At 35.9% G+C, this 25,279-nt stretch overlaps 1 protein-coding gene across 3 annotated transcripts in view; it reads left to right on the top strand.

The window, feature by feature from the left end:
• The window catches only part of ELOVL7 (ELOVL fatty acid elongase 7), an 88,990-nt gene extending 64,037 nt beyond the window's left edge, over positions 1 to 24,953 (top strand). For all 3 annotated transcript variants that reach the window (XM_019661546.1, XM_019661545.1, XM_019661547.1), the window contains 5 exons: positions 3,184 to 3,264; positions 4,148 to 4,204; positions 6,422 to 6,527; positions 15,773 to 15,909; positions 18,621 to 24,953. In XM_019661546.1, the coding sequence (XP_019517091.1) occupies positions 3,184 to 3,264; positions 4,148 to 4,204; positions 6,422 to 6,527; positions 15,773 to 15,909; positions 18,621 to 18,830 (591 nt within the window). In that variant the 3' untranslated portion in view covers positions 18,831 to 24,953. The remainder of the gene's footprint in view (positions 1 to 3,183; positions 3,265 to 4,147; positions 4,205 to 6,421; positions 6,528 to 15,772; positions 15,910 to 18,620) is intronic.
• The last annotated feature ends 326 nt before the right edge of the window (positions 24,954 to 25,279 follow it).

The following is a 25,279-nucleotide window of genomic DNA, read 5'->3' on the forward strand; positions in this document are numbered from 1 at the left end:
ACCCAAAAGAGACTCATGGATTCTCTTCTCTCCCTCTCCCGCTGACTTGCCTCAGCCACCTTCACTTAACTGCTTTTCTGAGCTTACTTGCTTCTTTCTCAGTACTGGCTGGCTTTGTCTGCCTCAGCTCCTGATTTTCTTCCTCTGCGACACAGTCTGGGCTTCCTCACACTGGGGCTCATGAGAGTCCAGCAAGATCCCTCTGGCCTGTCTTGACACCGTGGCCTCTGCACATGTATCCTGCCAACCTGATTCATTCTGTGCATCCACCTGATTCGGTCACCCGAAATCTACCCTGGCCTCATTTCTCACAGGCCTCCCTGAAGTCTGGACTTACTTTCCTGCCTTCCATTTCTTTTACTTTATTTCCAAAATTAACTCAAAGGCCGCCGTACTGTCCTTTATGGAGCATGAATAACTGAAAGGGAAAGAGTAATGGGGGTGGGTGACGGTGGGGATGGGGAGCAGAGAAAATTCATGCTGTTAGCATGTTAATAGAGATAGGATATGGCCGACTATAGGACAGAGTTAAGACCAGACCTGGAAGCCTACAGACCAAGGGCTGGTTAGTCCCAGTTATGCTACTAACCAGCTCCCTGGTTTTGAGCAAGTCATTTAACCTCTCTGGGCCTCAGTTCTCACATTTTACAGATTCAGGATTGAACCAAATTGTCTCTCAGTTCCCTTTATGCTCTGCGTCTGATTGTGTCATTGAGTGTGATGTCTTCAAATATATTTCTTAGGATGTAATTCAGTTATAACCAGTAAGTTTTGATTCCTAGTATAGCAATTACAGCATAAAAGAAGATTTGAAAATATCTGAATCTGAAAGTTTCTATCTCCCATTAGCCTCTAATACTAGAGTTATATGACCATTTTGGGGTTTATTACCTGCTAAATTTAAATTATTACTTTTTCTTCTTGATAGCTTGAAATATAGATATATATGTCAAAAGTTCCACAGACTTTTAGAATGTTCTTAAATGTAGTATCAGGAAAGAATTAAGTATTAAGTTCCTCTCTCTGTTTAAACAAAGACTTTTGACAACTGAGCAGTATGTATCTCAGAACACATCTGAACATCTGGTTTACTGGGTGGAGCACACTGCGTTTGGGCTACAGAGTGAACACCTCCACTAGGGATCTTAGGGCAAATAGAACAAGCTGAAGCCGACGTACATTAGACTAAAGCAACCCACATGCCTTATTTTATAGTGATGGTTTGAATGTCCTGGTTATTTGGCACCAGTCAGACACTAATGAAGAGAGAGCAGTGAAGACTCACCCCACAGAGGCCAAGTTACACAGTTTCTCCCATTCAGTGCAGTGCTTGTTTGGGGGTAGGGAAAAGTGGAGAATCAGTCCTCCCAGTTTAAGTAAATGGACTTAGACTGTTACTTGCATCAGTCAGAAGTTAAGTCTGAGCTCAAGAGAATATGAGGAGGCTCATTGACAGATCAGGATTTTGTGGAGCAGAAATAGTCATTGCTGTACCATATATTCCCTAGTTCCTTAGAGAAAATTTATTGACTTGTTCTTGTAAGATTTTTCTCACCCATGAAATATGTCTTATATTTTCCAAATTTTAATTTTCAAGATTTCATATCTTACCAGGTTAACAGTGTGATTGTTATCTTATGAATCAAGCCAGGAGCTTGTTTCAGAGAAAGATGTTGTGTTTTTATTTATTTACTTTTAATTTTTTTAAATTTATTTTTCAGTTGCAGTTGACATGCAATATTATATCAGTTTCAGGTGTACAACATAGTGATTAGACATTTATATACCTAACAGAGCGATCACCCCAATAAGTCTAATGCCCCTCTGATAAGGATGGTGTTTTAAAATTCCACAATCTAGAAAGTTTTTTTTATTCTCTGTTTCTTTTCTTTTCACCATTAAAATATCATCTGATAATGCCTCATAAACCTTTGCTTTTAGAAGTTAATTTATCATAAAGTTGTCATTTTAGCTTTAGTGGTAATTAAAAATAGGAATTTAAAATGTACTTCAGTGGCAGAAAATGATGTAACCATATACCGAGAAAGAAGACATTATAGAGAAATGTTGGCACTTGTGAGAATAGGATGTCGGAGGAGAGAAGAACTAATCACATTATCAGAACTCTAAATTAAGCCAAACATTTAATATAGGCATTAATTTAAACTTATAGCCTTTAGTTTTTCGTTTTTAGATACTGTTTTAAAGGAAGACCTTCCCACCATCATACTGAGAGAATGTCAATATAATCTTTGAATTACAGTTCAGACTTGCCAACAATAGGCTTTTTCTTCTGTTAGTCGTGGGTGTTTTGGAATTAAGGCTTGCTAGATTGCACCCTTGTTGTTGAGATTTTCCTTTCTTACTTGTCATGTGAACCCAAAGCAAAACGAATACCTGAGTCTTACATTTGGCCAACCTTGGTTTTCAGAGCCGTGGATTACCACTTCACATTACACCCCCTAGCCAAGGACAGGAAAAAGCCAGTCGTCACAACCATCTTATGAGTAACTTGAGGAATTTTGGTTTGCCCATTTATTTGACGAATTTGAAAGATTGAGAATCACCAGAAAAGACTGACTTCAGATCCAGTTATTCCCTTTAGAGTATATAAACATATGCACAGGCATATATTGATAGACCTATATGTACATATACTAGCATATACCTACCAGTTTTGCTGTTTAAGCAAAGCACTCCCAGCATTTTGTTTTCCACTATATTAGAATGAATGGACATCTTCGTCCAGATATAGTTTATGTAAATAATATGTGTTTACAATTTTAAAAATTCTTGTTGCTTTGATATCAAGTGAATTCCTAGTTTGTAATTGTTCTAGCCTGCCTTTCCCTTTGCATTGATTGCTGACTCAGCTGAGAACATAATGAAGAGACAATCAAAGCTACCTTTGTTGGGGGTGACCAGTTAGCTCAGTTGGTTAGTGTGTGGTGCTGATAACTCCAAGGTTGCTGGTTCAATCCCCGCATTGGCCACTGTGAGCTACGCCCTCCCTTAAAGAGTCAACTATGCCATTGTAGCATGAAAGCAATGTGTAACCAATGATCATGGCTGTTCCCCAATAAATAAATAAATAAATAAATAAATAAACAAAAAGCAAAACTACCTTTGTTTTAGCTGTTGAGCAAGTGCTTCCTTCTTTAATATTCATGCCTTGTCTTACAGTTTGTGATGTCTGGCTGGGGTACAGGCTATTCATTTCGATGTGAAATTGTCGACTATTCCAGGTCACCTACAGCATTGAGGGTAAGTTTCTCTTTGTAAAAACTTGTAATTCAAAATCAGTGTTAAAATTATTTGGATTCTATTTGTAACACTTTATGTAAACTCAGAATGAGTAAATGACTCAATTATTAGAATATAAGTATTAAGGGAAAAAAAGCTAAACACTACTGGAAAGAATCAAAGAAAGTCAGGCATATGGTTTTCTGTAAAATGAAAATTTTTCTTTTTTAATTTCTTGGATTTAAAGATAAATTCATATCTGCTACCTTAAAAAATTAAAAATAGAATTACTATATGATTTAGCAATTCCACTTCAGAGTATATACCTAAAGGAATTGAAAGCAGGGACTCTAAGATATTTATATACCCATATTTATATGAAACAGCATTATTCACAATAGCCAAAAAGTGGAGATAACCCAAGTGTCCACTGATGAATGAATTTTTAAACAGAATGTGGTATATCCATATGATGAATATTATTCAGCCTTAACAAAGAAGGAAATTCTGACACATGCTATAACATGGATGAGACTTGAGGATATTATGCTAAATGAAATAATTCAGGCACTAAAGGACAAATACTGTATGATTCTATTATTATATAAGTAGTCTTCGTTCAGAGGCAGAAAGTAAAATGGTAGTTGTGAGTAGCTAGGGGGAAAGGATGATGGGGAGTTGTTCAATAGGTAGAGTCTCAGTTTTGCAAGATTAAAGGGTTCTATTGATGGATGGTAGTGATGGTTGCACAACAATCTGAATGTACTTAATGCCACTGAACTGAACACTTAAAAATAGTTAAGATGGTAAATTTTATGTTATGTGTATTTTGCCAAAATTAAAAAAAAATTTTTTTCTTTCATGTAAAAAAATAAATATATTCATATCCACGTGGTTTCTGCAGATGGCACGCACTTGTTGGCTTTACTACTTCTCCAAATTCATCGAGCTGTTAGATACTGTGAGTATGTAGTCACCATATTTAGTAAATGTTTGATGTTTCAATGAAAGCAATAAACTGTTATGAGTTCAGTTATCTGATAACTTTGGTTATCTCTCCTCCTCTGGCAGACCTACTATTATCTTTTACCTTTTCTTATCAGTAATTTTAGAGAACAAATAGAACACGCTTATTTTTCAGTCTCTTGTAAACTCCAAAAGGTGTCCTCAAATATATACCACCTGTTTAAGATAAGCATGTAACTGTCACATACACTACAAAGCTGCATCTTTATGTAGATTGATGGTAGTTGTTTTGTGAAGCAAGTTTAGAAAACAAAGAGCAGAGAACATTTTACCTTTGGTTCTTCATATCAGAACACTGTGTCATCCATATTGCTTTAAGAGGATAAATGCTTTGAATTTCATAAACTTATACTAGACTGTTAAGTGACCCCTGGGATATCAGTAATTCTGGTAATAGCAAAACTACCTCCAGCTGCCCTTGAAGTCCATGCTTACTGGGTCCCCTCTCTGCCTGAAGATCAACCCTGAATTTAGGTGACTTGGCCCTGGGAGAAACAAGTGCCACGGAGTAGGGTCCACAAGAAGAGGAGAAAGTCATGCACCTTTGTTTCCAGAGTAGAAAAGCTGGATATTTATTGTATCTTTGTGGTATGTGGGTCTTAGTTATTTGGAATCAGCCCTGGACCTAAGACGGACAAGTGTGTTCTCTCTTCTCTCTCACTACATTTCTTGTAGCAAATCTCAACATGCTTTAGCCCACACATAATGTTAGAATTGAAAAGGACTTTAGGGAACATAGAATCAGTCCAGTGGTTCTTAAACTTTAGCATGCACTAGAATCCCATGGAGAGCTTCTTAAAAACACAGAGTTTCTGATTCAGTAGGTCTTAGGTGGAGCTCAGAACTTGTATTTCCAGCAAGTGCTAAGGTGATGTAATTACTGTTGGTCCAAGGTCCACACTTTGAGAACCCCTGCTGTAGTCCAGTGGTTTTCAACCCTCATGGTCCAGTAGACTTAATTGCATTAGAAAGCAAAAAGCCTGGGCCCCATCCCCAGAGATTTGGTGCCAGATGGTCTAGAGTAGAGACCAAGGGTGGCTACTTTTAAAAAGCTTCTTAGATATTGCAATATGCAGCCAGGGTTAACAGCTATTGAGGCATTAAAGTCTAAAGCCCTCTGTCTGAAAATACATTGAAGCCAAGAAGTTAAGTGACTCACCCAAAATAATGCTCCTGCTGACTGGGACTAGGGCCCTAGTTTCTGTTTTATGCATTTTTCTGTTGCATCATGCTGCCTCCTTCCATGTGCTTAAGCAAATTCATGTTGGCTTCATTGTTCCTGCTTTGCATGTTCTTAGTTCTAGCTTCTGTAGAAAACTGTTGCAGCCTCAATGTCCTTCCTTAAACCACACTTCTGAAATACTCCTACAAATACTTTTGTTTTTGTTTCTGCTGCTTTGTTTAGTGCTGTATTTGAAGTCTAACTCACCACTGGTCTTCTGAATTTTGAGTGTTTTTTGAACATTTAATTCTGCTTTTGAATATTTTTTGAAAAAGAAAAAGCTTCCCCCAAATCTTTTCTATTCTGTTCTTTTGTTTGTTTGTAGAGTTTCTGCAAACCATTGGGTACATTCAGTCTGAGTGGTGCCTTCATTGCCTTTCTCATTTTACTTTTTTTCTCTATATTTCCCCAGTGAGCTCTTCAAGTTTTCCCTCTTTATTTTTCTTTAATAATAATTTGCTAACTTTTGATTCTTTGCAAGTCCTCTTTCAATTTGCTTAAAACCTTGTGTAAATTGGTAGGATGTGTTAGAGAACGATGTAGAATAATTTCAGTCATAAGGATTCAGATTCCCTGCTTTTCCCTATACTTAAAAATTCAAGTGAATTGTTTTTCTACCAATAACATTTCTTTCAACAAGTATTGGCCATATTCTTCACTTTATATCCTTGACTTTCAAGTCTGCTTGCAATGTATTTTTACTTTTTCATTGATTCTCCCATGACGAGGCATCATTCCTAAGTTCCTTCATACTAATGAGCCTTTGAACTGCCCCTTGGAGAACCAGCTGCTCCCATGAGCATTCCATAAGGCAGTCCTTTCAAAGCAAATTATGATGTGAAATAGTTTGCAGTTTGCCAATATTTTTATAACATTAGATAAATTACTGCATGATTTTATATGAACTTGATTTTCTTTAAATTATTTCAGATCTTTTTTGTTCTGCGTAAGAAAAATACCCAAGTGACTTTTCTGCATGTCTTCCATCATACCATCATGCCATGGACCTGGTGGTTTGGAGTCAAATTTGCTGCAGGTAGCCAAGGGAGAGATGGGATCATGTGTTATAAATAACATTTTTGTATGCTGTAAACACAAAATCTATCCTTAAATTGATTTAGAAGAAGCTCAAAACATCAAAGAGTCACTTTGATCAGACTTCTGACTTTCATTATTACTTGAAACCTATATGTAGGACTCTTACCCTCCCCAACCCTCCATTCTTTAGAAATGCATGACTTTTAGGAACAGCCTTCTACACATATTTTTCAGTTGTTTTATTTGGAATGTTTTATTCATTTCCCATGTAGTTCTATTAAATAAATAAAACGGTGAAAGCCTTTGTTTCATAGGAATATAGCTAGATATTGATGCCTTATATGTTTCCTAGAAGTGAGACTACTTATCTCAACTTCTAAGTCCTCTTTGCCTTCAAATTTCCAATAGCTGATACACACCCTAGCCCCTAACAACGCTTTACAGATGTGTCAAACTGCAGGTTTTCTAACTTCCTTTAAATACCCTACTATATTAAAAGATATTTTGATAGTGTTTTTTAAGTCAGAAATAGTTTAAATCATAAGCTTGGGAAGCAGCAAGAGAAAGGCAACTAGTTACTTACAAGGGAGCTCCCATAAGATTGTCAGCTGATTTCTCAACAGAAACTTCGCAGGCCAGAAAGGAATGGTACGAAATATTCCAAGTGATGAAAAGCAAGGACCTACACCCAAGACTATTCTACCCAGCAAGGCTATCATTTAAAATTGAAGGAGAGATACAGAACTTTCCAGACAAGAAAAAGCTAAAGGAGTTCATCACCATCAAGCCAATATTACAAGAAATATTAGAGGAACTTCTTTAAGAAGAAGAATGTGGAAAAAAAAAAGAACATAAATATGAATAATAAAGTGTCAGTAACTATGTATCAATCAATAATCACTTTAATGTAAATGGATTATATGTTTCAATCAAAGAACATAGGGTGGCTGAATGGATAAGAAAACAAGACCCATACATATGCTGTCTGCAAGAGACTCACAAAAGACATACCACACACAGACTGAAAGTAAAGGGATGGAAAAAGATATTTCATATGAATGGAGATGAAAAAAAGGATGAGGTAGTAATACTTATATCGGACAAAATAGACTTTAAAATAAAGGCTATAGTAAGAGACAAGAAGGACATTACACAATGATAAAGGGATCAATCCAACCAGAGGATATAACTTTGTAAACATTTAGGCACCCAACATAGGAGCACCTAAATATATAAAGCAAATATTGACTGAGAAAGGGAGAGATAAGTAGTAATACAATCATAGTAGGGGACATTAATACCCTATTGACACCAATGGACAGATCTTCCAAACAGAAAATCAACAAAGAAACAGTGGCCCTAAATGACACACTAGACCAGCTGGATTTAATTGATATATGTATTTAGAGCATTTCATCCCAAAGCAGCAGAATATACATTCTTTTCAAGTGTACATGGAACATTTTCCAAAATTTACCTTATGTTAGGCCACAAAACAAGTCTCAATACATTTAAAAAATTTGAAATTTTATTGTCTTCTCTAAACAGAATGGTATGAAACTAAAAATCAATTATAAGAAAGAAAAAAAACCCTGAAAAACACACAAGCACATGGAAGGTAAATAACCTGCTACTAAATAATGAATAGGTCAACCAAGAAATCAAGGAAGAAACCAAAATATACCTGTTGAAACAAATGAAAATAAAAACACAGTGACCTAAAAATCTATGGGACACAATGAACGCAGTGTTAAGCAGGAAGTTCATAGCAATACAAAAAATAAGAAAAATCTCAAATAAACAATTTAACCTTATACTTAAAGGAACTAGAAAAAGAACTGCAAACAAAGCCCAAAGTGAGTAGAAGGAAGAAAATAATAAATATCAGAGTGGAAATAAACAAAATAGAGTCTAAAAAAACAATACAAAAGATCAATGAAACCAAGAGCTGATTCTTTGAACAGATGAACAAAGTTGATAAACCTTTAACCACATTCGTCAAGAAAAAAAGAGGACCCAAATAAATAAAATCAGAAATGAAAGAGAAGTTGCAGCTGACACCACAGAAATACAAAGAATTAAAAGAATATACTATGAACAAATATATGCCAAAAATTGGACAATCTGGAGAAAATGTTTAAATTCTTAGAAACACACAATCTTCCAACACTGAATCAAGAGGAAACTGGAAATCTGAACCAACTGATTACTACTAATGGAATCTAACCAGTAATGAAACAACTCCCAACCAACAAAAGTCCTGGACTGGATGGCTTCACAGGCGAATTTTACGAAACATTCAAAGAAGAATTAACACCTATTTTTTTCAAACTATTCCAAAAAATTCAAGAGGAGGGAAAGCTTCCAGTCTCAAGGCCACCATTACCCTGATTCCAAAATCAGACAAAGACATTCCAAAAAAATGATAAAATTATAGGCAGATATTCCTGATGAACTTAGATGCAAAAATCCTCAATAAAATATTTGCAAGCCGATTTCAGCAATATATTAAAAAAAGGTCATATGCCATGATCAAGTGGGATTTATTCCTGGAATGCAAGGTTGGTTCTATGTCTGCAAATCAATTAACATGATAAACCACATAAACAAAAGATAAAAATCATATGATCATATCAATAGATGCAGAAAAAAGTGTTTGACAAAATCTAGCATCCATTTATGATAAAAACATTCAACAAAATGGAAATAGAGGGAACATACCTCAAAATAATAAAGGCCATATGTGACAAACCCAGTTAACTGCCAATGCATTTTTCACAGAAATAGAAGAAATAATTTGAAAATTTATTTTGAACCACAAAAGACTCCAAGTAGTCACAGGAATCTTGAAAAAGAAGAACAAAATTGGAGGTATCACACTACCTGATATCAAACTATACTACAAGTCTATTGTAATAAAAACAGCATGGTTCTGGCATAAAAACAAACAGCCACATAGATCGATGTGACAGAATAGAGAACCCAGAAATAAACCCAAGCCTACATGGTCATTTAATCTATGACAAAGGAGGCAAGAACATACAGCAGGATAAATATAGTCTACTCAATAAATGGTGTTGGGAAAACAGGACAAATACATACAAAAAAATGAAACTGGGCCACTTGCTTACACAATCAAAATAAACTCAATGGATTAAAGATTTAAATGTAAATCTTTTTTTTTTTACCATACAACTCCTAGAAGAAAACAGGCAGTAAGCTCTCTGACATTTCTCTTAGTAATATTGTTGTCTGATCTATTTCCTTGAGCAAGGGAAACAAAAGAAAAAATAAATAAATGGGACTATGTCAAACTAAAAAGTTTTTGCCCAGCAAAGGAAACCAACAAAACAAGAAGACAGTCTACTGAATGGGAGAAGATATTCACCAATGATACATCTGATAAGGGGTTAATATCCAAAATTTATAAAGAACTCATACAACTCAATACCAAAAAAACTAAAGAATCCAATTAAAAAATGGGCCGAGGACCTGAATAGACATTTCTCCAAAGGGAACATACAGATGGCCAATAGACATATAAAAAGATGCTCAACATCACTGGTCATCAGAGAAACGCAAATTGAAACCACAATGGGATACCACCTTACACCTGTCAGAATGACCATCATCAGTTCATCAATAAATCAACAAACAAGTGTTGGATAGGATGTGGAGCACAGGGAATCCTCATGCACTGTTGGTGGGATTGCAAATTGGTGTAGCCACTATGGAAAATGGAGGTTCCTCAAAAAAATGAAAAATACAACTACTTTATGGCCTAGCAGTTCCAGTTCTGGGTATTTATCTGAAGAAATCCAAAACACTAATTTGAAAATATATATGCACCCCTATGTTCATTGCAGCACTTTTTACAATATCCAAAATATTGAAGCAACCCAAGTGCCCATCAATAGATGACTGGATAGAGAGATAGTATCTCTCAAAAGATAGACAAACAGACAGATAGATAGATACAATGGAATATTGTATACATATATAAAGAAGAATGAAATCTTCCCACTTGCAATAACATGGACCTAGAGGGTATTAGGCTAAGTGAAATAAGACAAACAGAAACAGATAAATACCATGTTATCTCACTTACATGTGGAATCTAAAGAACAAAATAAATTAACAAACAAAACAGAAACAGACGTAGATACAGGGAACAAACTGATGGTTGCTAGATGGGAGGGCGAATGGGAAGCTGGGTGAAAAAGGTGAAAGGGATTAAGCACAAATTGGTAGTTACAAAATAGTCAAGGGGATGTAAAGTACAGCACAAAGAATATAGTCAGTAATGTTGCAACAACTACGTATAGTGCCAGGTGGGTACTAGACTAATTGGGGGACTCACTGCATAAATTATATAAATGCCTAACCACTATGCTGTACACCTGAAACTAATATAAAATAATATTGAATGTCAACTGTAACTGAAAAAAATAATTTTGAAAGATAAATAAAAATGAAAAATAGTAATAACAGGAAGCTTGGCAAACAGGTCCTTTTCTTTGGTTTTGGTTTTATGCTTTTGTACATCTTGAATTAGAAAAAATAGGTTAAGTAATTTTACCCTATCATAAAGTTTTAAATAAGTCATATCCCCAGGGACATATATTCTTGTTAGCCTAAGCAGGTTGGGGTATTTACTTATGCAAGTTTCTTAAATTTAAGAAGTCTTCAAGTGGGCCTGCAGCCCATATTAGATAATGCTTTTAACATTTCTGTGACTAGCTCACCTCTATTGGCATTCTGACTCTGCAAGACTAAAAGAAAAGAGGAACCACAGTTGAGGAACCCTTGTTTGAGCTTTAGACTCTAGGTATGCGGAAAATATCTGCATGTCTCATGTCCCAGAGTAAGAGAGGTAGGTCATGGATAAGCTAGTGGCACGAAAGAGATGCCAGAACCTAGAGGAACCAGGACAGCTGTCCCTACCATGGCCATGGGCATCCGATTATCCAGTATGTAAAGTATCCCCTTGCCCCAAATTGGCATTTATCTGTTGAAGATTTTTAAAAAGTAAACGTAGCTGTTTTTTCTAATAATGAATGTTAATATAAAAATTTAGCTGATGTTATAACAAGATAATCTCATTTGTGCCCATTTCACAAATCAAGGCCAGCTGTATTATTTAATTCCATTATTTTACTTTACTTTTTATGTTTTTATTTTCTCTCACATACATATCGTGTCTCTTAGTTCTTTCTACAGTGATATTCATTGATACCTTTTTTTGTGTTGATGAAAAATTGAAGACCTAAACATCCACTAATAGATTAGAATGGTTATGATTTCTTATGTGTATAATTGTGAAACACAAATGATCTTGAGAGTTATTTAGCTATCTTCTCTCTTAAGCATCTTGACTCCAAAATTATCAGACATAGATGACTATTGTATTTTTAGAGTATACTAGAAAAGGTTCTTTTATACCCTTATAATTTTTATTCAGATTTCTTCCGGGAGATCAGAATTTTATAGCACAACACTGAACAATAGATTTAAGTAGAAAAAAGATTTGAAGGCAATACTCCAAACTACAGTGATTTAGAGATATTGACACAAAAAGTGGTTTCCTTCTTTGCCCTTCTCTATATTTTCTATTTTTTTTATATTGAACATCAATTCATTCTATAATGGGAAAAATAAATTTTATTTGAAGAATAGAGTTGATCACTTTTCTGACTACTATCTTTGAGTTCATTGATAGTCTAGCTTCCATTTCAAAAAAAGCAGTGCTTTCAATAATCAAAATTTAGACATACTTCAATTTTTCAATGTTACCACACCTACGAACATCAAGCGCTTTGTAGTGGGTTCATTGTCCACACCTTAATCCCTCTTCTACTTTACAAAATGTAAGTAGTAGAAAATAATGTTTCCTTCTTTCTGATATGTTCCATGAGTTGGCGTTTCTGTTCAGTCTTACATGTGGCATGTAGTAAACACCTCATACCTATTCAGTGATAAGCACAGCAATGAGAGCTGAGGTATTTCCAGAAATGTGGTTTGGCATTGGCTTCGGTTCGTAGAATGAAATTGTCCATTCTAAACTATTCTTTTGAAAACTTGAACAACAGCTGATCTCTATCTAGTATTTAATTTCCTGTTTGCCTGTGATACAGCTCTCTGGGATAATAGCAATCCAGCTTTTCTTTTGAATATAATGAAAATATTTCTGTGGCAAGGTTTTTATATTAATTATGCACAAACTCCCTTCTAGAGATATGGAGAATTATGGTAATTACCCAGGTAATTCCTTTATTTTTCCCAAACCAAATGTGTAAAATGTAATGATTCTAATTGTAATTCATTCTAAGATTTTTGCTTTTCAACACTGTTATTGTAAAGAAAGCAAGCTCAGAAAATACTTTATTAGAAAAGCCTTTCAAAGAAGATGTGAAAAACATTACTAATTAAAATGTGATTGTTCTGTGAACAAATGTATTAAAATAACTCATTAGAAAATAACTAGAGAAAATATGCAAGTTAATTTCATTTGATGACTTATTTTGATCAGCAATCCTTACTAAACACTCTTAGCTACACTAGTGTGTTGATAAACTTTTTTCCATAGGATCATCTTTTTAGGATTTTATATGGTGAAAGCTTCTGAATGGACAATAGACACTTTTCTACCAAAACCCAGAAAAGTGGTGTCTTAGTGAGACAGGCTCTGATGTAGGTCGTTATCAAGAGTGCAGTAGATTTCCTGAGTGTATATAATCATGAGACAAAAATAGGCTTCAGATTTAGCTCATCCTCCTGTTAAGCAGCTTGACTCCTAAACTATCAGAAGTAGACAACTATTCTATTTTTAAATTACCCTAGAAAAGGTGTATTCACATCACTATAATTTATTGATTTAAGTTTCTTTTGGGAGAGAAGACTAATCCAAATGTAAATAATAAAAGCTGGGAGGCTATTAAGCTTCATTTATTCAGTGTCTTCTGATTTGAAATTTGTGATAATTAAAAGATTAGCTGAAATTTGATTTACTGTATTCAGGAAGGGAAAATTTATGAAGCAGAGTACAGCATAAATGAGGCATCAGGAGAATATTTAAACTATTTAAAATAATTATTTAAAACAGGTTTTTTTTAAGGGAATATTTTAGTAGTGGTAATATCAAGAATTGCTGCAATTATGAATGATAATTGAAAAGTAATTAGTTTCTTATGCAAAAATTTTTATTTTGCTTTAAATTTTCTGTAATTCATAGTGTTTATGAATTTGGTCCTTCTTCTAACATAATTAATCCAAATTTATGATGTTTTGCTTTATTTCTGGAATTAAAGTAGACTGAGATAAAGAACAGAATATTATGGAGAAAAATTTAAATTTTCAGCCAGCATTACTAAGCTAAATCAGGCTGTCCATAAAGAATGTACAGGGTGGCTGGTTGGCTCAGTTGGTTAAAGCATGGTGCTCATAACACCAAGGTTGCCAGTTCGATGCCTACATGGGCCAGTGAGCTGCGCCCTCCACAACTAGATTGAAAACAACTCAACTTGGAGCTGATGGGTCCTGGAAAAACACACTGTTCCCCAATAAAGTTAAAAAATACTTTATTTAAAAAAAAATGAAAAAAAGAATGTACATTCTTCTAGATTGGAAAGAGATGCCAGGGAAGAGTTTTGTGTCCCCTCCCCCCCACACACAACTAATCACCCCGTTATCCCTTCCACTGTACTAGTGGTCCAGCGAAGACAGCGGAAGTGATCTTTCCTTATCTTCCCCCAGAGTTCTTTGCTTGTGTTCCAAATGGAATGTGATCAGTAGGAGCTGTGGTGAACTGAGAAGAGGACAACCAAGATAGGAAGGCACAGTTCATAATAATCAAATGGAAGCAGTAAATGAAGATGGTTTAACAATTAATAAATGATTATTTTGGAAAACCAGTAATTGATTACAGCAAACCTAACATTGATTGCTAATGAAAGCCTGTGATTTTACTGCCAAAGTTTTGTGGCACTAAAAATATTTATGGAAAATTGAGAGTGGAAGAAGTGAATTTGATTTCACACAATGACATGTGCAGAAGTATTCTTCATAGCTTTATTTATAATAACCCAAACTGGAAAGAATCCAAATATCTTTTAATAGGAGAATGCATAAATAAGTTGTGATATATTCATATTGTGTAATACTGCATAACAATGCAAAGGCAAACTACTAATATGCACACCAACTTGGGTGAATCTTAAAAACATATTGATTGAAAGAAAGGCACAAAAGCATATAGCCAGTGTAATTCCATTTATATGAAGTTTAAAAACAAACAAAATTAATAGTTGATGATAGAAGTCAGAATAAAAGTTACATTCGGGGGGGTATATTTTTTTAAGGTGGATCTGGGAACATTACCTTGTGTTGGAAATGTTTTATATCTTGAATTCAGTAATAGTTATGTGGAAGGGGATATATATATATATATATATAATGTAAAAAATCAAGTTGTGCACTTAAGATTAATATACTTTGTGTACTTTATATATGTTAACACTCACTAAAAAATAAATGTGATTACTATTTAGCAATATAAAAAGTAACTCAAGGGGCCAGCTGAGTGGCTCAGTTGGTTAAGAGCACAAGCCCTGATCAACAGGGTCTCCAGGTCGATTCTCACATGGGCCAGTAAGCTGTGCCCAAGCTGAGCTGCCGCTGAGCTGCCAACAGGTGGCAGGATGGCTCAGCTGGCGAGAGCACGTGCTCCTAACAACAAGGTTACCGATTTGACTCCTGCATGGGGTGGTGGGCCACGCCCACCTGCAACTAAGATTGAACACGGTACCTTGAGCTGAACTGCCAACGGGTGGCCGGATGGCGACTGGACTTGGAGCTGAGCTATTTGTGCCCTCCACAGCTAAGACTGAAGGACAACAACTTGGCTGTTCCCCTTCCCCAATTCTCCAATAAAATCTTAAAAAAAAAAAGTAACTCAACCTTGTTTGTTAAAGTAAACACAAATCATAAGACCATCTTAAGTCAAGATATAACAGAATAAAGACATGCTAATTTATTTTCTAAGATTTGTCTCATATTTTACTAAATGAATATATTATCCAGCTCCCTCTAATTTGATAGCTGTTTAACAAGACTGATGTTTTATATATTGTTTGATTTTCTTCCTACTAAAGTTAAAAGAAATAACATAGTAAAATCTCAGTTCAGTAAAAAATATGTCTCATTGTAAGGAGCAGTGCCCCATCTTATAATAATCTTATTTTCCAGGTGGTTTGGGAACGTTCCATGCCTTTCTCAATACAGCTGTGCACGTAGTCATGTATTTCTACTATGGACTTTGTGCCCTGGGACCAGCCTACCAGAAGTATTTGTGGTGGAAAAAATATTTGACGACATTACAGCTTGTGAGTAATTAATTTTCTTTAAAACAATATATATGAGTAAACTAGAGTCACTTGTCTTCCCTGTGCATTAGGATACCAACTATAAAGAACCAAGTTTACAAAACAATAGGGATATAAAGTGTCTGGCCTCTATACGGCATCACATCATTATCCTTTCTATGTTATTAACATTCTGTCACTAATTTTGTTGAAGATAAAACATATTTGGTAGTCAAGAGGCTCAGACAATTAAACCAAAATGTGTATCTTTATACTATTTTATGCATTTATATAAAACATTTGTGATCAAATAATCTCAAAGTTACGTGAACCTCAATAGACAATATTAAATTAGAAATTCCATACTCTAGATCTAAATGGCCTTGAGAGAATGTAACTTGTGAGAATTTTGAGCCTTCCTGTGTGTCTGCCTATCTAGTCCTCACATTTATAAGCCAATTCTCCTCCAACTGGTAAAAGTACTATGAGGATTACAGATGTGGGGTAATGATATTTTTATATATATATTTTTATTATATATATATAATTGACGACATCCTAAATAACCAAACATAAGGAACCAGTGAGATACATTATTTTAATTCCTACTTTGGAATATTACAAAGTCATGAAAATTATTCACAATTGCTTTTTAAGTGTTTTTTTTCTGATAACATAGAGTACTGTCTTCAAGTAAGCAATGTTCAAAAGAACAGAGCCACTCAATTGAGACCTAATAATAGTTTCCAAGCATTAATCACAAAAATACATGGCATATCATTATTTTGAAGAGTAACCATAGGTTGAGATGATGATTTGCTTTAAATTTTGTCTTCTATTAAAAGAAGAATTCTGTGATTCTCATATTTCCAGGTTTATGATCTATAGGAAATCACTGTCATACTCTGCCAATAACACTATAAAAGAAAATATGAATTTAGGTGTAGATAGCCTGTTGAAGCTTAATTTCTATGAAAATCCTACAGCTTGTTAAATGAAATTCTGCATAGTCACATAATGTGTTCTCCCAGGAGATAGACTGATTTTTATCCTGTAAGGATATTAAATCAATATTAGAGTATATCCTTGCAGAGTTGCTTATTGTATCCAAAATTGACATCACCCCAAATAACCAGCTATAAGGAAATGGTGAAATAAATTATCTTAATTCCTACCTTGGAATATTATGAAGTCATGAAAATTATTTACAATTCCTTTATTTTTAAGTAGATTTTCTGATTTGAAAGTAATATATGCTTGTTGCAGAGAAATAGGAACATCTATTATAATTAAGCAAAGAGAAAAAAATAAGCATAGTTCTACCACCCAGGGATAATCAGAGCTGATTTATTTTCTAGCTTCATATACAGAGGGTGCCAAAAAATGTATACACATTTTAAGAAAAAAACTGTATTAAAACTGTAATACTCAATAATTTATACCAATAACAGAAGATGAATACAAGTCATGTTTGACTTCTGCAATTACAAGAGGTGCTCAAAGTAGTTACCATCAGCATCCATACAATTCTGATTACAGCGAACTACTGCTTGAACAACGTTGACCTAAGTGTCTGTATACATTTTTTGGCCTTTTGTATGATTTGTATTGTACTGCATATGCAATTTTGTATTAGGCTTCTTTTCACTTAATACGTATACTCTTAAATGTTTAAAGATTTTAATGATGTGGGAAAGTGCTTCTATAGAAAGAATAGATGTTTGTTTATTATTTCAAATGTATTGATTATACACAAACACACCTGCATAGAATGTTGAAGATGTTGCTTAGTCTTCCTAAGTTTTCATTTCCTCATCTGCAAAATGAGAGAAATAATTGTAGCTATTGCACAGGAATATCATAGAAGTTCCTTAAGATAATGCAAGGAAAGTTAATGATGATAATAAAAGAAACTATGTGAAAATCTTAACTATGGTTATAACTGTATGGATTGTGGGTAGTTGCTATTTTTTATTAATAGATTTTTACTTTTCTAAAATTTCCACAGAACACATGTTGTCTTTTAATCAGGAGAAAAAAGATATCCAAGAAATCTGGACATTAGCCCAGAAAGTGTCACTCTTAAGACTGTGTAGAATACGCTGGAACAAAGAGCATCACTGAGATGGTCCCTAATGCTCCCCACTCCTTGTAGAGTCTCTGCTGCTGCTGTTGGCAGATAAGGAGTATTTTTATCTACGATAGTAGAGGACAGATGGCAGATGTGGGGACTCAGAGATGCTTTGGCTCCTACAGAATTAGTGAGGCTCTAATTAGAATGTTTTTATTTCCCTGAAATTGAAATATCTGGTTGAACAAAAAAACATTGAAATTGAAACTATCCTAGAAAATTAGGCCATAAGGTAGTGGTCCCATGTGCTTTTTACCAGTCAAGGACTCAGGTCGAGGCCTTGCAAAGAAAACTTGCTCTGACGGGTCTCTGAGTAGGAAAGGGCATTGCACAGCTCCAGGGACATGTGGATAGGGTCCCCAGAAGTTGTGCAGTTTGGCGGAACTGCATAGTGGTTCCACATTACCATTTGGATTTTGACACTATTCCACACACTATCACTCCCATGGAGGCTAGATTGAAAGATCAAGTTCCCTACCCCACAGTAGCCTGGAGTGTGGCTGGAGAGTGTTTAAACATAAGCAGGCAAAGAATGCATTAAATAATTGCCCCATTGTGACTCTTCATATCAAACAATATTTTTCATTCTTTCATCTGCCAGGTCCAGTTCATTATTGTCACCATCCACATAGGCCAGTTCTTCTTCATGGAGGATTGCAAGTACCAGTTTCCAGTCTTCCTATACATCATTATGAGCTATGGGTGCATCTTCCTGCTGCTCTTTCTCCATTTTTGGTACCGTGCTTACACCAAAGGTCAGAGGCTGCCCAAAACTGTGAAAAATGGAATCTGCAAAAACAAAGATCACTGAAGCACAACATGAATCTCTAAAGCTATGATATCTTGTCTTCCTTGACAATCAAGAGATATTTCCACGTGCAGTGCATTTTGTATATTTTTCAAAACCTAGAGCTTGTATTTTTATGATAAGTTATTGGGGTTTCTGATATTTGAGAGCCCAAAGCTCCCAGAGAAGTGTCTTCTGATAATTAGAGCCTAAAGCAGCCAGTTTTTCAGCTGCTTTGAAACCTAATGCAAAGGCTTTGTTTAGTACATTTTGTTACAATGAGAGTAGGATGTGAAACAGTACAGTGCTTTTCAAAGAAGTTCAGTATACATGAAAAATATCATTAGATATTTTGAGCACGGACCGAGATCCATGCTGTACAATGGATTCTTTCTGCCGGGTCTGGAAACCTCTCACTGTGGGCTCTGGCTTTGTGGTGTGTTCACTATATTCAGAAGACACTATGTTTACTCTAGAGTTAAATTCCTATTCTAAAGAACTAACAAAGGTGAACATTAAGTGAATTTTGGTAAGTTATCATTTAAAATCCCTAACAATAATTAGTAATGGATCCTTTGAGTAGCCACCACCAGTTTTGCTTATAAAAAACTTCCTCACAACCTTTTGTTGTATAAAAGTGTTTAGAAATAACAAAATCCTTTGGTTAGTACATTGATGCACTTGACACTAAGGTTATGTTAAAATTTTGAAGAAAGGTGATTTGTTCGGATGGCTTAAGGAACACTATGCTCTTACTGTTTTGTAATTAACTTTGTATATTTCTGGAAAGAGGTGAATTTGTCAATGGAAGAACTGTGTCGTTCAGTGGGGAAAATCTATTGTCTGTTGTATTATAATGTCACTTTCTCATATTTCTCACAGTTTAAGGGATGATCTTGGTTAAATACATGTTGGTTAAATGTGTAAATGTTCATATTATTAGCAAACCGCAGGTACTCTTAAATCCTAAATTATTTTAGACCACCCATCACACAGTTTTTAGACACGTGCTAGAGTAGCTTATGAAGCAACTGGAGTCAAATGGTGACACAGAGATTATCCAGGGAAGATTTAGTTATATAAGGATCTCAATAAACAGAGAGAGAATGCATAATAGTTATTGTTATAAATATACTGCATGAAAAAAATATTTTCCAGAATTATTAACAGCCTGGATTTCTTCTTTCAAACTTATAAACTGTATAATGAAGGACTAAAATTCACTTTGCATAGGTTTCATTTTGTCAAAATTGCTACTTTCTAAAATTCTCTGGCTCTCACATTTTCTTGGAAAACTCAAACTAATGGTTAGTAGAGTTTTGTCCAAGAAACAGCAATATTTAGACATTTCTGAAATTTTCCTTATAACTTGTTTTTCCCTGTGATATTTATACTCAATTTTTGAAGGGCTGCTTATGGTTGTATGACTCTAAACAATTAGTACTTATGGGCCTCCGTTATTGTGTAACACACAATACTTATTGTACAACAAAGTCTGAGCGTTTACTTACTATAAACTCTTATAGTTCTGGGTCTCATCCCAATCCATTAATCCATGCCATGGCCTTTTGTCTTCATAACAGATTCATAACTTAACAGATTCATAAGGTTATGTGCCTTTAAGTGACCTTTAGTGACTTCACTTGCTTACAGTATGAAAAGATGAGGGTTGAGAAATGGGGGGAATTTCATATTTTTAAAAATAAAGACTAAAGCACAGGAGAGTGGAGCGAAAAGAAAACAGCAGATCTAATTTATTTCTCTTGAGGAGCTCAAGATTCCTTAAGTGTTTTCCTGTTTTGGCTCTTCACATGCAACCTGTGCTAAATGAGAAGGTGTGGTTATATACACGTATGAAGATACACGCAATTGCCAAAGGTCCCGGTAGGGTAAAGACAAAAACCAAGCAAAAATAAAAGAAGATAAAACAGGAGAGTTTGATTTCTTTTCTTGCATACTTTCTGACCTTGTACATTGCTCCTAACCGCCCTGTAGCCTTTGAAATGTTTGACATGCCTATCAGCTAACAGCAACATGTGATGGAACCACATTCTAAGTTATGTGAATCCAAGTGGAGATCTAGAATGTTACATAAAAAGAAATCACAGCTGGCAGAAGCACCCTCCATATAAACATCAGCAGGTCAAAATGCATATCACTGAATGTAGAATTTGTACAGGCAGTGTTTCATTCAAGGGCTTGGTGGGTCATGGAGGGTTTCATCCCACTTTTCAGGACTTTATTGCCTTTGGGTTTGCTTACCTAACAAGTACAGAGCCCAGTTACAAAATTTGACTTATGACATAAGGCTCTATGAATCCTTGAGAACCTATATCTGTATTATAAATAAATAGAAATACAAAAATTTAAATATCTATGGGAACATTGCCATTTTACAGCTGTAACTGAGTAGAGTTCTTAATTGAATAGACTACATCGTTACCTAAATTATAAGATTATGAGGTTACATATCCTTAATTATCCCATATTTCTGTCAAATTTTTAAAGATTGGGAAACCTCTGGATATTGTCAAAGTTTGGCGGGGGAGGGTGTGTGTGTGTGTGTGTCTTTTTCTGTAGATTCTCAAACTGCATACGTTTGCATGGGTAGGGTTTTAACTCGAATACTGATTTAACCAACGCATTTTACACATTTGTTGCATACTTGCTATGTTCCGAGCTCTGTGCTAGACATTAGAATAATACAGAGATGCCTATGATATAGTTGCGACCTCCTGGAGCTTGCGGACTGGCAGAGGAAATTATGTTATAGGGCAGTATTTGACAGATGCCAAATGAGTGAGAATCCTGTCACTGAGCAAGCAGGGAAGCTCTGTGAAGGGATCTGAAGTTGAGTTCTGTGTTTAAGATGTACAGAATTTCAACATGGGTGGTGACTTAGTGGGTAAAGTGTTCTAAGTGAAAAAGAAATAGCAAAACAAGGGCGAGGAGAATGAAAGTATTAGGAAAGTTGAGGGAATGGCCAATAGACTAAATTAAACTGAGGCTTCCTGCAGGTGCTATAGAGAGATGAGGCCAGAAAGGGAGGCCGGCTCTGACTGGGGGGACACTCTAGTGTGATCCAAGTGGTAACCTAAGAGGAGTCATCTGGTGGGGTGGGTGGGGTGGAGGCCTGAGGCACTAAAGGCAAAGATAAATTAGTTAATTAAGGATGAAGTGAAGAGAGCCAGAGCAAGTGATGGAAAGAAAGAGGCTGGTGTGTGAGAGGTTATGATGGAGAATCAGATCTGTCCAAGGATGGAATGTGTAGTGGGTCCAGGGAAGCAGCGTGTTGGTGTGGAAACTTGGCTGAATCTGAAGCTGGAAGGCCTGGGTGGTAGATACCAAGTGACCTTGGACGAGCCAGCTCACCTCTCTCAGCTTTTGTTTCTTCATCTATAAAATAAGAATGCTAGTGCAAGCTCTCCTTGCTGGATGATTGTGTGACTTAAATGAGGCAGTGTATTTAAAAGCCTTTTATATTAATTGGTAAAAATGTGAAATAGCATATGCACAGAGAATACAGACTCAGCAGAGTTGAGTGGGGAGGAAAAGAAAGCGAGTCCCTAGCTTAAGATACAGCAAAGGTTATGATTCTGTCCACTTCAGGTGGAATAATATTGGGTTGTGGGAAAAGTCATGACGCATTTTTGCAATGAAAAACACAGAAAAAATACATTATGACTTTTCTGACAACCCAATATATGTGTTGATTGGAGATGGGGTGAGATTAAAGTTCCTCTAGGTGTTTTCACCCATGCAGCCACATGGCACGGGCTCACAGCATGTCCTGTCATACCAAGCTCCCCCAAGTTGAGGAGCACAGGGTTCTTACTTTTATGTGGCTATCTGGGGGTCGTCATGGTGTTTATTGACAGCTTGTATCAGGTCATGCTGTACATGTGCATGTAGCCCCAAAATCCTTACAAATTATAACACTGTTAACATCCAAAAGAGCATTTGTGTCTATATTCAAACAGCAGAATTATGAAAATATTGCTGTACCTTCTACATATTCTAGGGCCCACAGTATTCAGGAAAGTTAGGGGACAATCTGGTTACTAAAGGCAAAAAGCTTGTTAAGCTGTGTAATATTGGATTAAAGTGCCCAGGCTACACAAGGGGGCATTCTGTGCCTAGTACTTATGACTTCAATAGGAATGGTGTAAGCATTTGACTATCTGAATGCAAAAGCTATGAGCTCACAGCTGGTCTTCTGTCTTAAAAGCCACACAGATCCCTCTCAGTGTATCTTCTGCCTGCTTTGTGTTTTCTTGCCCATGAGTCTGTTTCTTTTCTTTTTATTCTTGTGCCAAACATTCTACTTCAGTCCCACATAGTTATGCCTAGATTATAGAATTATCTTTGGTCTTGTTACATTTTTTCCCAATACAAAAACGTTTTATCTGACAAGGCTGCCCTCATGGAGGGAAGCTCGGTGTAGTGGTTCAGAGCACGGACTCTGGAACCAGCCTGTCTGGTCAAATCCCGGCTCTGTCACTTACTAGCTGTGTGACCTGGACAACCTCCCTGTGTCTTAGTGTCCCCACTGAAAATGGGAACAATGACACTACTTCCCTCATCAGTTTAGTGTGGGGATTAGATGAGTTAATACAGGGAAAAACTTTTAAAACAGTGGTACCTTCTTTCCAGTTGTTCAGGCCCATCCTTCCTCTCTCTCTCTCTCTCTCTCTCTCTCTCTCTCCCCCCCCCCCCCCCCCAACATCTAAGACTTTACCTTAAGGTATAACCAGAATCTGACTGCTTCTGGGCCCTCCTTATGTCATGCCTTGATTCTGGAATGGCTTCCTATCTGACTCACTGCTTCCACCTTCACCTCCTTACAATGTGTTGTCTACATCTCATTCAAAGTTATCTTAGCATAAATTAAATCATGTCAGTCTTTTACTCAGAACCCTCCAGTGGCTTCTGGTTTCACCTAGAGAAAAAGCCAAAGTCTTTATGATGGTCTACAAGGCCCTCCATGGTCTGTCTCCCACCTGCTATCAGTCCTTTGTCCTCCTCTCCTACAGCCTTGGCTCCCTCAGTCACATTGGCCTCCTTGTGTTCACAGGACAAGGCTAAGCACATTCCCATCTTAGGGCCCTGAGTTTTGCTTTTGCCTCTGTCTGAGGGGCTCTTTCCCAAGTAACCGCTTGGCTAAGCCCCTCACTTCCCTCCAGTCTTTGCTCTTATGTCCCTTTTTTCGTGAGGCACACCCTGTTTATTATTACAACTTGCACCTTAATCCATTTTTACCTGTTCTTTTTTTCTTCCATAAGGTACTTAATACCTTATAACATGCTATGCAATGTACTTAGTTATTATTTATGTTGTCTATTGACTGTCTTCCTCATTAGAAAGGTGGATACCCTTGTCTTCAAGGGCAGACATTCTGTTCTGTTCACTGTCGTTACGTAGAACAATGGCCGGCATATTACAGGAGTGAATGTCCGTTATCTGGAATTTGTCACGTGTTTTTCTCATGATTAGACTGGGGTTATTAGTTTTTAGGAGGAAGACAATAGAGGTAAAGTATTCTTATCACATCATTATCAAGGTTACATACTTTCAGTATGACTTCACTGTTGATATTAATCTTGACCACCTGGTTGAGGTAATGTTATTCCCCCCCCCCCTCTTTTTATACCTTGTCCTTTGGGAGGGAGTCACTATGCACAATTACACTTAAGGATACCCCCTTGAGGGCAAAGTATCTACATAAATTATTTGGAATTCTGCATGGGCAAGTTGCCTGTTCTATTATTTATTTAATCATTTATGTTTATATTAGTATGGACTCGTGAGTATCAGTTTTATACTTTGAGCTATAATCCAGTATGACCTTATTTATTTTGTTGCTCATATTCTTCCTGGTTTGGCCATTGGGAGGTCTTCCATGTGGCTCCTGTGTCACTGACATATCCCCACATCCTTACTTTCTGGTACTACAAGATGCTGCAGGCTTTTACCTTGCATATTTCCTGCTCTTTGCTAGAATCAGCCAGTTCCCAAGGAGCCTTGGTTCCTTTGATTGGAGAATAGTATTAGAAATAAAGAGCTAGCCCTAAATGTGCTAATTGCCACTGAGTATCATTGCTTCTAGGCCCTCGTAGACCCAAGGAAGTATATGTGTGTATACTAAAACTAGTGTGTATATATATATATATATATATATATATATATATATATATATATATATATATATATATATATATNTATAAATATTTCTATATGTAACTATCTGTATCTCTAGTAAGGTAAACCTGAGTTCATATTGATATCTCCAGTTCTAATCTGTTACCACAGGGATCATTCTCCTTTTGCCCTTGTTTGTCTATAACTCCAATGGTGAGAAACCTGGCTCTGCCATCTCTTTACTTAATGGTTCAATTCTAGTGTACATGTATAGTGGCTTCATAATTCTTAACCCCTATTCCACTTCATCAACTAGAGTTCCTTTTGTCTTTCAT

The sequence above is a fragment of the Hipposideros armiger genome, unplaced genomic scaffold, assembly GCF_001890085.2.
Source record: "Hipposideros armiger isolate ML-2016 unplaced genomic scaffold, ASM189008v1 scaffold_352, whole genome shotgun sequence".
NCBI classification, from domain to species: domain Eukaryota; kingdom Metazoa; phylum Chordata; class Mammalia; order Chiroptera; family Hipposideridae; genus Hipposideros; species Hipposideros armiger.